This window comes from Phymastichus coffea, unplaced genomic scaffold, assembly GCF_024137745.1.
Source record: "Phymastichus coffea isolate CEN01 unplaced genomic scaffold, Cenicafe_Pcof_1.1 PCOF00028, whole genome shotgun sequence".
Taxonomy (NCBI): Eukaryota; Metazoa; Arthropoda; class Insecta; order Hymenoptera; family Eulophidae; genus Phymastichus; species Phymastichus coffea.
Window position 1 is genome coordinate 3784246 of NW_026706839.1, and position 16006 is coordinate 3800251.

The 16006-nt window shown below is 45.3% G+C and overlaps 4 protein-coding genes across 9 annotated transcripts in view; 3 read left to right on the top strand and 1 right to left on the bottom strand.

Moving 5' to 3' along the window:
* Window positions 1-464: 464 nt before the first annotated feature.
* Window positions 465-1383, top strand: LOC131675682 (uncharacterized). The gene is made up of 2 exons (XM_058954758.1): window positions 465-585; window positions 666-1383. Exon 2 carries the CDS (start codon window positions 677-679, stop codon window positions 1334-1336), a length of 660 nt encoding a protein of 219 aa, XP_058810741.1. The 5' UTR covers window positions 465-585; window positions 666-676; the 3' UTR covers window positions 1337-1383.
* Window positions 1333-16006, bottom strand: part of LOC131675681 (translation machinery-associated protein 16) — a 57226-nt gene continuing 42552 nt past the window's right edge. For 2 of the 5 annotated variants that reach the window (XM_058954756.1, XM_058954757.1), the window contains exons 2-5: window positions 2214-2317; window positions 1997-2137; window positions 1775-1923; window positions 1333-1705 (exon numbers count right to left, since the gene is read on the bottom strand). In XM_058954756.1, the coding sequence (XP_058810739.1) occupies window positions 1437-1705; window positions 1775-1923; window positions 1997-2137; window positions 2214-2287 (633 nt within the window). In that variant the 5' untranslated portion in view covers window positions 2288-2317 and the 3' untranslated portion in view covers window positions 1333-1436. Of the gene's footprint in view, window positions 1706-1774; window positions 1924-1996; window positions 2138-2213; window positions 2318-2375; window positions 2519-2545; window positions 2732-3316; window positions 3435-16006 lie in introns of those variants that run through there. The other 3 variants (XM_058954754.1, XM_058954755.1, XM_058954753.1) reach the window with 3 other exon arrangements.
* On the top strand, window positions 4922-7251 carry LOC131675675 (acyl-CoA Delta-9 desaturase-like). 2 transcript variants are annotated; one of them, XM_058954746.1, is made up of 6 exons: window positions 4922-5037; window positions 5286-5664; window positions 5756-5886; window positions 5955-6160; window positions 6317-6502; window positions 6577-7251. In XM_058954746.1, the coding sequence occupies exons 2-6, from the start codon at window positions 5376-5378 to the stop codon at window positions 6863-6865; spliced, it is 1101 nt and encodes a 366-aa protein (XP_058810729.1). In that variant the 5' UTR covers window positions 4922-5037; window positions 5286-5375; the 3' UTR covers window positions 6866-7251. The 2 variants fall into 2 exon arrangements, with proteins under 2 accessions (XP_058810729.1, XP_058810730.1); XM_058954747.1 differs by having other exon boundaries at window positions 5021-5142.
* On the top strand, window positions 12862-15920 carry LOC131675673 (acyl-CoA Delta-9 desaturase-like). The gene is made up of 5 exons (XM_058954742.1): window positions 12862-13117; window positions 13200-13330; window positions 13623-13828; window positions 13899-14084; window positions 14233-15920. Exons 1-5 carry the CDS (start codon window positions 12889-12891, stop codon window positions 14552-14554), a joined length of 1074 nt encoding a protein of 357 aa, XP_058810725.1. The 5' UTR covers window positions 12862-12888; the 3' UTR covers window positions 14555-15920.

The following is a 16006-nucleotide window of genomic DNA, read 5'->3' on the forward strand; positions in this document are numbered from 1 at the left end:
CCGATTGATCATTAATCTACTATGTCCAGCCATCGCTTACAGCTTCTGTCGATTAACTCTTCGATCCTTTTCCGGTCTCGTAGCCACGTTCGTCGCCGCTGTGATTCACAGTTCTCACGCGCTCGAGCGCGAAGCTCAACCGTCACAACCGTTAATTTTTGCGTTGCGCTTTGATGCATATTACACGCGCGATCATTCAACCGATTTATTTCATGCCATACCTCTGTTCCCCTCTCTCGTCCTCGTGGGCGGATAACCGCGATCGCGCAATTGAATTGCACGCTGCCGCAATCGACTGCGCTTCGAGTACTAATATTTGCCTTCACGATGCGCCAATTTTGCAATTTGCTCACTTCGTTATCGATCAATGGTATATCATAATTCCAGCAAAAATCGCCCGCTGCTGCCAGTGAACGTGGCTCGATCTGACGGACATTTCGGAAATTAAACAGCGATAATAAACCCACGTGTGTTCTCTGTTGACAGTTATCTAAAAGTTGATTCAGCTGATGGATAATTTAGCCTTTACTATTGTAAATTAGACAGAAAAAATCAATCTTTCCTTGTTAGAATAATTTTTAAAGAGTAATTATATCGTTTAATTTCAAATCAAATTATTGATGAGCTTGATTTTTTTCAATAACACATTTTCGTTGAACTTATAGGTTATATTACGATGGATGATTTCGTACCAACTCGAGCCTCGCAAAATAGAAAAAATGCTGAGAAAGCACTCGAAATTACAACTTTTGAGACACGTAAGAAAATGTCTAATCCGGCTAAGAAGATCGTGAATAAAGACAAGAAACCTAAAGATGACGCTGAAAACGATTTCGATGAGGAAGATATGGAAGATGATGATCCACCTATGGATGATCGGAGAAAACAAGAATTGGAAATGAAAAGATTTAGATATGAAGTTATTAAATTGGGTATCTCTGCTTTGGATAAGAAGAAAGCCAGAGCAGCGAAAGTAGAATTAGCAATCAGTTTAGGAGCAAAGCCACCAAAGAATAAGAGAAGAAATTACAAAAAAATACTTGCAGAAAAGAAGCTGGAAACAATACGAAAAAATAGTAAAAATAAGCTAGCTTCTGGTTTTGATCCAAGCAAATTGTTGATGAATAAACCATCGAAGGTGAAAGTTAAGAAAAAGTTGATAAAAAAGAAATCACCTGTAGAAGATATAAAGAAAACTGGTAAGGATGGAATGAAGAAAGGTAAAGGTAAAGGAAAAGGTAAAAAGAATTCTGGTGGTATTCTTGGTATGTATGGTAGAGTTACGAAAGCCAAAGAGCATCAAAATAGTGGTGGAAAAAAACAGAAAAGGAATTAAATATAAAGTTTCATTTAACATATAAATGATAAGTTTAGTTAACTGTAAATATAAAATATGTACATATTTAATAAAATTAATATTTCTAATTTACGTAATCTTATTCAGTTTCCATTCCTTCATCATTTTTAGGAATATTGATATGAGAACTATTGGTTTCATCTTTTATTACTTCAGGTACATTTTTACTTTTGTTTTTCAACGTGCCATTTATATTTTCCACTGCAACATTAATATTTGATTTAACTTTTACTGCTTTAGCTCTCTTCTTACTAAAGTGTATAAATTTGAAGTTAGGTAAAAGTTTTATGTCACCATTCCATTTCATTAACATTTCACAGTGAACTTTATTCAGAATATCTGGAATTTCTGTAATAGCAATTAATATTAAATATTTCTTTCAATCAACAGAATCTTCCATAGATATACACTTCTTACCAAACCCACAGGTTTCATAATCACTTGTCTCTCGTTTCTTAGTCATACATATAGCATCTTCACGGCCAATATGTTGTTTATTCCTTTTATTACCGATTGATCTTTTGATTTTAATTTGCTCCAATTCTTCATTATTACGTGCAATGTATCTGTAAACCACATATTTTATTTATAAAATCATAGATTAAAATGATCAACTAAGTAAAATTATTTTCAGCTTACTGTTCAATTAGTTCAGCTGTCAGTTCAACTGTATACGGACAAATATCAGGATCTATATGTTTTTGAAACCATAACAGCTTATCTGCAATCAATGATTGTTTCAGTTTGTAATCTTTTTTATGCTGCTCCTTTTTTGATTCCCTAAAAAATCATTGTATAATTATTCAAATTTATTCTGTAAAATTCCCAAAAATTCTCGTATTTAAGACAAACTTACTTTCTCACTTTCTTCACCATTGCTACACATTTTCTACTTTTAGGGTGTAAGAATTTATTTGAGGCAGCAACCATTTCTTCTTTTTCCTTATCTATTTTTGTTGCCTGTAATTAAAAATATATATAAATAAAAATAAAAAATTTAAAATTCAATTTAAGTTACCATATTTTTTATCAATAACTGATTCTTTTTTGTAGTTGTAATATTAAAAAAGAAATATGTTAATTTATATTGTGCTGAATATTACAAGGTTAATAAATAATAAAATAAACTGAAAAATTTAAAAAATTTCTAGTTATCGTTAGTGTTTATGGTCGAAACGAATACATAACCTAAATTTGAATTAGAGGAAAACACGTGTGTGCTTGACAGCTAGCGCCACGTCCGGCGAAGCAACAATTTTCAATTTGGACAATGTGGAGTTTCGGAGCGTATTAAAAATAACGAAGAGGTAGAAATGTAAAAACTATAAAAGAAAACTAATTCACACGATATTATAAAATCCTGCTGTTAACTTTCGAGAATTTCCAGTGAGAAACAACGAATAATATATTTTCAATTGAAATTACAATTTTAATAAGGCAGTTTTAATATTCCGTGTTAATTTATTTACTTGCCTAGATAAGTGCGCAGAAAAATAATATTTCTAGAACTTTACCACGACGGACACTCCAGTAATTGAGGATTCTCAAAACCAATTACATAGATAAGCTCGACAAGGTTACCGATAGTCATATTGGTACTGCGAAAATTACATTGTAAGAAGAAGTGACGAAAAATATTGACGTGGAATCTCGCACGCAACGGCAAAAAAAAATACGATCCTTCGGTTATCAATTGAATCGTTCAGGTCCCATGAGCTAACCTTATTGACGATGTCAAGCCCGTTATTTTTGACCTTTACTGTTTTTATCTATATATAATTGTAATATGCGTCGAATCGTAATGGTCACGGTGGGGATCGCTTTGATAGGAATTTTAAGCAGGCAAGTGACCCACTGAGAGCCAAGTTCGAAAACGCAGAGTCGGCAAAGCAGCGGCGCGCATAACGCAAGCCGATTATCATTTCCAGCGAGAATGCCGTCGAGAAGAAACAACAATACCTGGGCTGTTCCGCGAATAAGAAGCCGTGCAGCGTGCTCGTCAACTTGAACTCGGCTTGTGTAAGATGCGAGACGTGCCTTGCGATCGCTAATCAGGTTACGTATGTAAACATATGCGCGGCGCTGCTCGTTAGCATTCGTCGATGAAATTGGCGCAATTCCGTTTGGGGCGACTCACCGCCACGCTATTTCCGCATTGTGTGCAAATATAGATAGGGCCGCGCGCGGAGTCGCGTGTTTTCGTATTTTCTTTTGGACGATTGGTCCTTTGTGTGCAGATTGGCCGGACTTTGTCGATGCTCCGCGAGCCAGCCTGCCCCGAGAGCCACTTCAACGAGAGCCACGCGAGGTCGGTGATAACCTTCATATGCGATCATTCGTTCGAGAAGTAACGCTATCTTCGAAAATCGCGCGGCGCTCGCCTCGCTGTAGCTCGCTGTCTCCAGCCGACTCCTGACGAATCTTCTTCCGTTCGCAGCTTCGGCCTGAAGGAGCTCAACGACAAACGCGCGATCGCCGATCATACTCCCGCGGCCAAGTCTATCTTGACTGACGTCGACGAGATATGGGCGACGCAGTAAGCACCGTCCCCGCGAGCCTTACGTGGATCGAAGCGCCGAGCGCGATTCTAATCTGGAACTTTGAATTGTCCAGCCTGAAGCAACGCTGCCGCGAGCTCACGGAAGTATTGACCGCGGCGACGTTGTACGAAACGTGGAAACTTTCGCGGGCCGATGCAGCTCGTCAAAGTAGCTGCGACTGGACGAAATTAGAAACGGATCTTTGCCGACAGGAAAATGCCTTTTTACGTGACTGCCGTGGCATTCCTAGCGCGGAAAGGTGTCGTTTAGTTTCCCACAAGCACGAACGCTTAGCGAGACAAATAGCCAACCTGATACAACGTGAGAAAATGTTTTCGTAAGATGCCTGAGAATCCGATCGTTCGGCCGACCGCATGCGTGTATATTATTATATGCATTGCGTTTCGAGTATTCTATTATGCCGATAGTGTACCCACGGTAACAATTAAAAAAAACAAAAAAGAACAATAACCAATGACTGTTGCAACTGCAATTAACGAATTACGACGGTGTTGCGTCGGCTAACCGCGAATTCATTGAAGAAAACATTACGAAAAAACCCATCGAACGAAACGTCGCTCGTCGAATATTTCGCACTGCTGAGACGTGCTTTTTAATGTTTTGCCTCTTACGCGTGCGGCACAGCGTATGCGTATGTTTTTCTTTTCATAGGAACCATTGTTTTGGCTTACGTTGGTATTAAACATTTCGCGTGCTACGTCCGCAGCGATGATTTCGGAAGGGAAACTGTCGCTTCTTTTCTCCAAGCGAACGACAAGCGTTAGCAAGCTCTGCGAAGAAGAAACGCGCATCGAAATTGCGCCTACAGCCAGACCTAATCAACAACTAACAATTATAGGATAATTTCGATTAATGTGCGCTAATAATTTCCTATAATGTTTCCTATAATAATATTTCCTATAATAATTTCCAATAATTTCCTCTAATGTTTTTTCCCTAATGGCGATGACGCTCAGTAGTGGCAACAATTAAGTTGAACGAGCCTTTTTCGAGGACAGCAATTTGCTGATAAGGCAAAGTCGCCAAGTGTACACATCCAAGTTAGCGAGCTTCGCGTTATAAGTTGACGCGATGTGCTCAGTTTAGTTGGGCCTAGTGTTAAGTGTGGCTGAAAAAAATGTAAAATACCGAATCCTCGTTTATAATCTTTTCTTTTTTTTGCGTTTATTTCTTTAATTATTATTATTATCTATAATTTCGCATCGATCTACTCAAGTAGTACCTGTAATAATCGTTTTATTCATTTACTTCTTCGTTTTGCATGATCAAGTGTCGACGTTTCACGGTCATTTTGTCCATTCTGACCACATGCGTCAGTCGTCGAGAGCCTTTTTTTCTTCATATTTATCCAATTTTTTTTTTTTCAGTACCAGTGATCGGTGAGAATAACAAAAAAATTATCTAGTTTTATTAGTCGGGAGAAAAAAAAGTGCTGAAGAAACATCAGCAACATAATCATGCCGCCCAACGCGTCAAGCGCAACGTCGAGCGTCCAGGAAGAATGCGACGGTTTAACGGCGCACTTGGACTGCCCGAAGGAGTTGCAAGCGAAAATTGTCGCCGAGACAAAGGCCATAAACAAACAGCTGGGCATCGAGGACAAAGTTGAGAGAAAAAGAGGATTTTTGGACTTTGGAACGAAAATAATATGGCAGAACGCCATCGCCATTACGATCTTTCACATTTTGGCTTTCTATTATTTTTTGACATTCCCATTCCGGAAACATTTGGGATTGTTCTTTTGGGGTAAGTGCATGTTCCGCTCGACAAGTCATTCGTGCCAGAGCAGGTAAAAAGAAAAGGTGAATTTAAAAAAATGTACGCTCTGAACTATCAGGTTACATAATGGGTCTGATCGGAGGGTTCGGAGTGACTGGCGGCGCTCACCGATATTGGACGCACAGAACTTACAAGGCGAATCTGCCAATGCGCGTGATTCTGATGCTCAGCTACTGCAGTGCCGGTCAAGTAGGAAAAAGTGCACCTTTCCGCTGAAAATCCAACGGAAGAAAAGACACGCTTGCCTCGCTTTACAGAACAGCATCTACGACTGGGTGAGGGATCACCGAGTGCATCACAAGTTCTCGGAGACCGACGCTGATCCGCACAACAGCAATCGCGGCTTCTTCTTCGCCCACGTCGGCTGGCTAATGCTGCGCAAGCATCCCGAGGTGATCAGAAAAGGACGCGAGGTTGACATGAGCGACGTGCTCGCCGATCCCGTGGTGGTGTTCGCCGAAAAGTACGTCCCGCTTGCTTTAGATCGCGCAGTGCCACCCGTCAACCAAGACAGCTCGAGCGCGGCGCGACGGAAGCTCGTCTCATTTTACGCCCGATCCGCATAAAATTCCTCGCCCGCAGCGAGTCGACTTCGCTTCTCATTGCGTCGATTGCGCAGGTACTTTGTGCAGCTGAAGCTGTTGACGTGCTTCGTCCTGCCCGTGCTGTTCGCGGTGTACGCGTTCGACGAGGATTGGTACCCGGCCATCATAACCCAATGGTTCCTCCGCTACTCCCTGCTGCTTAACATCACTTGGAGCGTCAACAGCGCTGCTCACCTGTGGGGAGTGAAGCCTTACGACAAGTAAAGTCTCGATTCTGTCGCTCCTTTTTTCAAGCACCGAGCCTACCCTCATGCGACGTCAAACGAACTTTCAGAAACATCTCGCCGGTGGAAAATCGATTCGTGTCCTTCTGGGCGATGGGCGAGGGATGGCACAACTACCACCACGTGTTCCCGTGGGACTACAAGACAGCCGAGTTCGGTCACTACCAGCTAAACACTACCACCCTGTTACTCGACTTCTTCGCTCTGTTCGGCTGGGTCTACGATCGCAAGCAGCCTTCCAAGGAGCTCGTGAAATCGGTAGCCCAGAATCGAGGGGATGGCAACCACGGTCACAGCTGGTGGAAAGAAGTTTCAGAACCCGCATCAAAAGATGATTAACGCGCGACTTTTCGCTGCTCCTATTGTAGATACTTTTTCTTTCCATAACTGTTATTTATCGTACGGACATTTATTTTTCAGACGGACTCTGGTACCGCGGCGGTAGAAAGAAAAATCGAAGCTTTATCTTTCACAGCGCGCTCGCTTCTTTCTCATCACGGAGAAGCGAGACGTCGTCGAGCTCGAAATTCCACACGAAAAACGATTTTATCTTTTGGTTCGTAGGTGAGCCTACGTTAAAGGCAGCTTTAATTGCAACAAGCGTCACGAAAGCGTCCACCTGTACGCCGTCCATGCAAAATCTAGATGTATACCTTTGCGAGTCCTTCATTGTCGTTGTGATTTTTCATGTACGAGAAGAGAAGCAAATAAAAGTCTGAAAATGACGAAGCAGTGGTGATCTCGATCGAAAGCAGGCGACGCCGAGAGACGTCGAGTCAACAGGTCGGTCGCGAGATGGACCCGCGGTGGCGCAACGCTGAATAAACAAGCGCTAAATCTTCCATGCGCGATTGACCGTGTTATCCTTCTCGAGCACGAAAGAACGAGAGAACGGAAAAAAAAAGTGACGTGTAGGACCCTCGACAGATATGCGGCGAGCGGGCGATCGATAAGACGCGCTGTGCGGCAGAGTGAAATGCTCGTGAAAGATCGCTGGTGGGGATGATAGGCGCGGGGCAAAAAACGCACTCGAGCGCGCGCGCAAGAGAGAGAAGGAACAACGATCACGCGATCGACTCGTGCAGGAGTCGGTTCGGCCACGAAGTCACCTGATTCTAATAGCGTGACTCGATGTACGCGCCTTCTCTCTTTTCGCCGATATATTTTCCTTTTCTTTGTGTCGTTGCGACGACGAGCGCGCGCGAGATATCTCGCGAAGCGCCGTTGGGAAAACTCGCTGCCGCGCGATCGTTCGACTTGGACCGATCGATGCTCGCTGCGCGAGTCGCGCATCGGTATTATGGCTTTTGCGCGGTCGCCGCGAACGTGATTGCCGATACGCTCGAGCTCGATGTATTTTCCCGCGGGTCGTTTGCAGCGGCACGAAAAGCGGGCTTAGGTCAAATTGCAACTATTACCAGGTTAATTAGCGTGAATCGATAAAAGTTACGAGTGTACGCCGTAATATGCAGCGTATATATAAAAGCGTATGTATAAAAGTAGCGCTTCTCTTACTTATTATGTGGGACGCCGGTCGCTTTATTCATTACCTTGTGAATTTTAAGAAGCGCCTCTTTCGAAAATAAGGACGCTCGTTAATTTTGTCTTCAGCGCTTTCGTTGATTGACACTTCCAAATGATTTGTCCTTTATTTTGAAGGCATACATCTTTGAATTACGTAATCCGACTATTCGATGAATCTCATCTTGGAAATATTTTAAAATGTGGTTTTGGCAGACGTAAAAAACGCCAGCACACTGTTGAAATAATTTTTGCATAAAACTGCACGCAGTTATTTGCAGTTTAAAATAGTTTATAAACGTCGGATTTTAGCAACGTATAACAGTTATTAATTAAGTTTACAGTTAATAATTAAGAATTATTTTAAACGCTTATATATTGTTATTATCATTTAATTTTTTTCTCCTACAAGTACTTTTTTCGTGTTCGATATTGTCAGATTAATAATTGCAATTAACCGCAAATAATAGTTACTAATTTTTTGTTTCAATAGGTAATTAGTGATAACTGTTATTTGTAGCTATTTATAGTTGTTTGCATCTATTATTTCTCAAAATAAATTTGTTTTGGTGAATAAAAATGCAAATAATCTTTAGTAACTGAAAGAGACTGTTATTATTTGACAACGACAGTTTTTTAACAGAAAATAACTCTTTATAATTGTTATACGTGTCTAAAATATGACGTTTATAAACGGTTATAAATTGTAAATAACTGTTAGCAAATGTTACTAACTGATGATTTCTATTTATTATAATTTTATGCATAAATTATTTCCGGCAGGGCAGCGAGCAAAATTGACTATAAACAGTCAAATTATTCTAAAGTTGAAGAAAGGAAAAGTCAGTTTTTCGGGTCTCCGTAAAAATACAAAAATAAGCGTGTACAAAGGTTTAACGAGCCTCTAAAAACGCCACAATTAATTTTCTTTGTAATTAATTGTGATGCGCAGTGCGAACATTTTATTTTTTAATAAAAAAGAGCCAGTCGATAACGAGTTATTAATACCGCATATATACAGAAAGCCAACCGAGGATACAGAAATATCTGATCACCTTGGCTGCGCACGTTGATCATGCATATCAATCGTGTCCTGTCTGCTACACTAGAAATTGGTGACTAATATTGTGCAATCGCGACGCGCGGTCGTGTGTAAAGCTGACCTTTGCTCCGTGTTCCCGCGCACGTGGCGGTTGCGAGCCAGTGCGCGCGTCCGATGATCAATTCCGAGCGCTCGCTTTCCCATTTGCATTGCCACGCGATGCGTGCACGCGCTTCTACGAGGTCGGTTCGCCGCGCGCGCGCGCCAGCGCCGCTGCAATTATCGGAAATTCACCGCGACCGGCGCCGCTGCAAATGAGTTGGCGCGCACTCGCAGCAGGGCGAGCATCGCCCGGTTGGACCGAAGTGCGAACGAGTTCGACTGCACTCGCCTACAGAGCCCACGGGTGCTCGTGCTCTCCAAGACTAATATTATCGATGTGGATGGATCTGTTCGATTTTTCCATCGCGTAATCTCGTTTTCGAGTGTATCGGTTCGAGAGGGGGGGAGGGGGGAGAAAAGACTAAACGTAGCTGAAAGAAAAAAAATAGTAAATACAGAGAGAGGAGTGCGCTCGCGCGAAGCGTGAGCGAGAGCTGGATGGTCGGCTGACGGTCAGGAAAAGGGAAGGATGGGTCGTGCGGCGAGAGCGAGTGCGCGCATAAGGCCGCGCAACTGATCCCCTACCCTAATCATATTTAACTCTCGGCCGCGTGCTACCGGCGTCTCAGTGTTCAGCGACGTCGCGTACCTGTCGCACGTATACGCTGCAGTATATACACGTACGTCGCTCGCGTACATACACATATATACACGTCGCGTCGACAGCTCAGTCGTCCTTTCACATATATACTTGTACTTCTGTGCCGTTGTGAAGCAGCTATAAATTTGTCGCTTCGAGGCGTACTCGCTCTTCTCGCCGCTCTCGGGAAAACAAGGTAAGCCAACGACGATCGTCGCAGTGTCGTCCCTCGTCGACGCGAGCGTATTCGTTTTTGTGCTGGCTGTTTACACGCTGACGTGGAAAAGCACGCGTATACGGCCGACAAGCGGCCGTCTGCAGTTGGTCTCGTTAGGCGCGCCGGGCACGCCAGCATCAAGTGTACGCTCGGCACAGCGGTAATAGGTGATGCTTTGCGCGCGCACGTGTAACCGCCAGCCGTTCGAAGCAGCGTCGCCTTTTCGATTTCACGCCACGAGACAGACGTTCATAGGTGAGCCGAAGAACGGAGGAAGAAAGAGCGCGCGACGGCGATGTGCACGCGAAGACCATCGCGCACACGCGCTCGCGAATACCCGCGACCTTGGAACTACAGTTCAAAGTCGCGCCGACTTTGTGTATATGTGTGCGACCTCATCGCCGTCCCCCTGCAAAACTTGTCTAATTAAATTGTCCGCTACGTCGCGCGTTGTTTATCGACTCATCGACTAGTCCCAGCGCCAATTCGTCGGACGACGCGTCGCGCGGCGCACGCGAGCGCGTCGTACGAGATCTTTTTGTCGCTCGCGTGATCACGTGTGGTTCGTCGACGGAGAGGCACGTAGATGACTGTCCTTAGTTGACCATTCGTCCGGCTGACTTGCATCACGTACCAGGCAGCTCGTAACACGTGTGCCACTCCGATTGATGCACCGAAGTTCCCGTCGAGCGAATGCCCGAAACGCCGGCTGCCCGCGTGTAACGGCATTTGAGGGGGAGGGGGGCTGTCGGTCCGCAGCCTATAACGCATTTAAAGAGCTGCTCGAAGAGCCACGCTCGACGATCGTTGGACGCCAGCGGTGAGCGAGCGCGCTCCGAAATAACGCTCGTCCGATCGCGACGATCTACGCGCCTACGTGACACCGCGGATGCAACAGCACGTGCGCCTCCGAGTATCGCGCGATCCACGTATTTTTCGTTTCCGAAGCTGCCGCATGGCCGAGAGACAGAGAGAGCGGAAAGCGTGCGCGCGCGAGCGTGGGAGGACGCGCGAGAGGAGGGAGCGTGCGCTCCGCTAGTTTTCCAGGTGGCGCGAGTCGGACGCTGCTCTGCAATTGGTCGGGCTTCGCTCGGCTGACACGATGCTACAGTTGACGCTCTCGCACACCACGCGTCGCTTGCGCGCGCGACCCGCCTTGCCGCACCGGGCCCTGTTTGGGCTACAATTTTTCTCGGCGCGCCACGCCACACTTTTTCGACAGGAAATTCGTTGCGGGCGCGAAAAGCAATGGCACGCCTAGACGCGCGGCGACTCCGCTGCCCGCGTAAAAACTGATCGAGCCAACGCTCGCAGCGTTATTTTTAAAAATGCGAGTCGGACTCGGCGACCACGTGGCGCAACGTTGATTTGCCCATACGTTACTTCGTCCTATCCGCCTCAAAGCGCGTCGTTTCGTAAAAAAAAAAGAAAAAAAAAGAAAAATAGACTCGCGGCAGGGAACAGACATTACTCCAAGTTCCGTTACGATTTACATTTCCGCACGTTTCTAGCGTGCACGCAACCAACCGTATAATTCAATGGCGTTGCCCGATAAACTGGATAAATTTAACTGACATAAGAGCTTTTTGTTTTTGGTATAGTCGAGCGATGCTCCGCACGTATATAATTATCCACTTGATGCGTGCAGCGCCAACCAGTTTATCGTGCATATACGGTGTTGATAATTTATAAATCGGGTATCCCTACTATCAATTGTTATGACATGAATTTTTCAAGAAGCTGATTGATTAATCGATCGATTGAGAGGGTAGAAGATCCTTCGATACGTCTAATTGCACAAGCGAGTCGAATTCATCCAGCTCGCACATTTCGTATCACTCTGATTTTAAAAAATCACGTATCTTCTACTAATTGACTTTTTTTTGCATTTTCACGGTTCAACGATAATAAGCGCTCGATGATAAATTGAACAGCAGTTAATTAGCGATAAAGCATTCAATGCGGATATAAGCTTATCTACAGTGAAAAGCATTTCTCTATAAAGGCATAATGACTAGGATTTCGCGTAATAACTCGCTGCAATACATTACTCAAGTTGTTTTCTTTAATCATAGTTTTTATCCCACGAAGGTATCAATCGAGTCGCGTGAATGTACGCAAAACGCATGGTTTCGCCGATGCATGCGAGAGTTTTTACATATTGGCGTTGATACCTCGGAGTGTAGATTCCAATGGACAGAGTCGGCTACGAGTCACGCTGGTGCGAACGCGCTTATAATGTAATGCAACTCGACCGATGTAGCTGGCAATGAGCAATGATGAGCCGACCAAAAGCAAATTAGCGAAGCCACTGGACAATGGACAATGGCCCCACAAATGACTCGGCTGTAGTCACGTGTCGACGATGCGTACTAAATATTCGCAGTCACGTGCGCGCAAACGGTGTCAATGCAAATGCGCGCATTAAAATGCCAAAGCTGCGGCTGCAAGAACGCGCGAGCAATCGCAGGGGTTTCCGCGGTGGAATATCCGAGCCAAGGATGTAATTAAGGCTACGGCGAACGCGCGGCGCGAATCAATTAACGCGCGCGCCGCGCGACACGCGAATAAAGCTCGCATCAGCCGAGCGAAGATGCGAGGGCACGGCCCTGACCCACCAGTTACCACCCACAAAACTCTCTCTCTCTCTCTCTCCGGCTCACTCTGGTTTCGCTCTCGCGCGGAGTCAGTCAGTCGATAGCCCGCGTGCGCGTGGCGCCAGCCGACGGAGGGGAAGCAGCCCTGACGCGTAATCAGCTGTTCCCTCTCGGCATGTAGTCGCGAATTATTCAACAGGTACACGTCCGCGGACGCGCGCCTTTGTCGCTTGCAGGCTCGCAATGGCGCCCAACATAACGAGCGCGCCGACGAGCGCGCTGTTCGAGGACGAGAGCTTGGAGGAGCTGCGCGGCAAGCTGGCCAGGAAGGGCGACGCCCGCGAGGCGGCCGAGCAGTACAAGCTGCAGATCGTCTGGAGGAACGTGATCGTGTTCTCCCTCCTGCACGTCGGCGCAGTCTACGGGCTGTACCTCGCCGTGACCTCGGCCAAGATCGCCACCACGCTCTTCGGTGAGTTCATTATTGCCCCACTTGGACGTTGCCCCGCCAGAGGTTCGCGATCTGACCTGGCCGCCGCCCTCTCCTCCCACAGCCATCCTGCTCTACCAAGCCAGCGGATTCGGAATAACGGCGGGGGCGCATCGACTCTGGGCGCACAGGTCCTACAAGGCTACCTGGCAGCTGCGCACGCTGCTCTGCCTGCTCAACACGCTCGCCTTCCAGGTGAGAGCGCCTTTGGCTTTCCTCGCCCGCTCCTCTCATTGATCGGTGGTTCGTCGAGCGTCGCCGCAACGTTTAGTTTACGAACGATGCCACGTTGCGGGACGCCCGAAAACGCCAGAGGCTTCGGCTCGTGAGAATGCAATGAGCTTTCAGAGTGCACTGACTCGACGCCTGGTCTCTTGCTTTTTCGTAACAACCATTACGCTTTCATTTGCGTTTCCATTGGGATGAAAGCGGAACGTCGATATACCAATGGACGATTGTAACTGTACGCAATTCGCATCGCACACAGGATTCAGCAATAGACTGGTCGCGGGACCACCGTATGCATCACAAATACAGCGAGACGGACGCCGATCCGCACAACGCGACGCGCGGCTTCTTCTTCGCCCACATTGGCTGGCTGCTCTGCCGTAAACATCCGCAAATCAAGGAAAAAGGCAAAGGCATCGACATGTCCGATCTCAAGAGCGATCCCATTCTCGCATTTCAAAAGAAGTGAGTGTTTCGATGTGCCCTTCCATCGCTGCGCGTCGCACGGCTCAACCGTCTCGTTATCTTGTTCCAGGTATTACTTGTATTTGATGCCGCTCACGTGCTTCGTTCTGCCGACCGTCATACCCGTTTACCTGTGGAACGAGACATGGCTAAACGCTTACTTCATCCCCACGATTTTGCGCTACACCTTTACCCTCAACATGACCTGGCTCGTCAACTCGGCTGCCCACTTGTTCGGCAACAAACCTTACGACAAGTGAGTGCAGTTTTAATACGTAAATTGCACTATAATGCATATATTGCACCGAGCTCATTTCGAGTACAACTATTGCAAGCAGTGCAGGGGTTGTCGAGAAGGTCGACGCAATTAAATGTGCAGCAACTCGAACGATCGATCGTTACAGATTCATCAATCCGGCGGAGAACCGGGCAGTGGCGATCGGTGCTCTCGGCGAGGGTTGGCACAACTACCACCACGTGTTTCCGTGGGACTACAAGACATCCGAGTTGGGCAACTACGCTTTCAACTTCACCACGGCGTTCATCGACTTCTTCTCGAGAATCGGTTGGGCCTACGACCTGAAAACTGTATCCATGGACATGGTCCGGAAGCGCGTCGAGCGAACGGGCGACGGCACTCACGAGCTGTGGGGCTGGGGCGATAAAGATCAGTCGCAGAAGGAACGCGAGCAGGCCATTATCATTAATCCTTCCAAAAGCCACTAGCCGTTTCATATATTACTGGATATGTAGAATATTGAAAGACGCGTTTACCGAGACTGAATGGTCGCCAGTCCCCACCACCACTTACCCGCCCCTCTTACATTCTTCAGACGTCGCGCGCTGCAAGCTTTTTCCTCTCCTTTCTCCCCTTTCCGCCGAACCATGAGTTTACCGACAGTTTCGTTTGGCCTCCAGCAGGCTTTTTCATACGTATAATGTAGAAGAACTGATCTTTTTTCCTCTGACTCTTCCGTTTCGTCGGCTCGAGTAACTCCTCGCAAAATAACATTCTCCTCTGTGCGCGCGACAACTGGAGAACAGTCACTGAGTTCAACGCGTTTCTTTGTTTTACTAGAGAACAATTAGTTTATTAGCATTTAATTAATTTTATTGGACCGGAGATTCTTTAGAACTGACCTTATAATGTATATGTCTTATTTCGACGACTGAGACGTTGCTTAATTTAGAAACACGTACTTTCGCAAAAAAAGAGCAATCGACAGTAGATTGATACGCTATTGTATCCAGATTATCGATTCCTCATTTTTTCTACGAAATCATCTTTTTTACAAGAATAATTGTTGTTGTTAATGCTAAGTTCCCTGGCTCGTTCAAGGGAAAGCGAGGATTTCCATTGGTTTTTTAAGGAGGTATAATGCGCGCAAGTTCCTACAGTATAGTTAATTGTAAACGTTTTTTGATCGTCGTAGTACGCTCAATACTGGTTTTTCAACTTGGAACATGAAAAACGAAAGTCCTTATGTAGTTAACGCAATAAAAACGTACAAGCTGTGAATACGACATCCTCGTTATCGCCTTATGTTCAATGAAAGAATCAAACCGTTAGTTTCAAATATGAATGTTACTTTTATTACAGTGTCGAAGGCAATTCTTGTGAAATTATTAATCACCCTAGTTGTGCGCGATAATCGATACATGCGACTTACTAAAACGAAAGTCCAAGTATTAGGTGGTAACAAACGAATATCTACGAAAAGTCTCGCGCTCCCGTTGGTAAAGTGCATAATTTTTTTTTTTACGACGTAATATATAATAACGTATCACGTCGTTATATTGCTCAATAAGATGTTTGTATGCGCACGCACGGCTACTGTGGCGCGGTGACCGTCGCCGAGTTTCTCGAGCGTTCATTGTGTTTTTTCGATTTCGAGAAAACTATGCATGGGCGATCGCGATTCGAAAAAAAAAGAACATGAAAACACAGCTCGTCGGTATACGTTATAAATAAGGGTGATGTTAAAAAAAATACGAGTCAACGTCTTATATGTAAATCTTGGTATATATTGTATACTTTACGTAGTTACGAATAATCTACGTGAACAATTTAAGTGTGAATGATTATATTAAGATTTAATATTTATTATAAATATATCTATATTTTTAATGAACTACTGGGTGCTTTATCTTATTCCGATACGCGCTTCTACCGTCGAT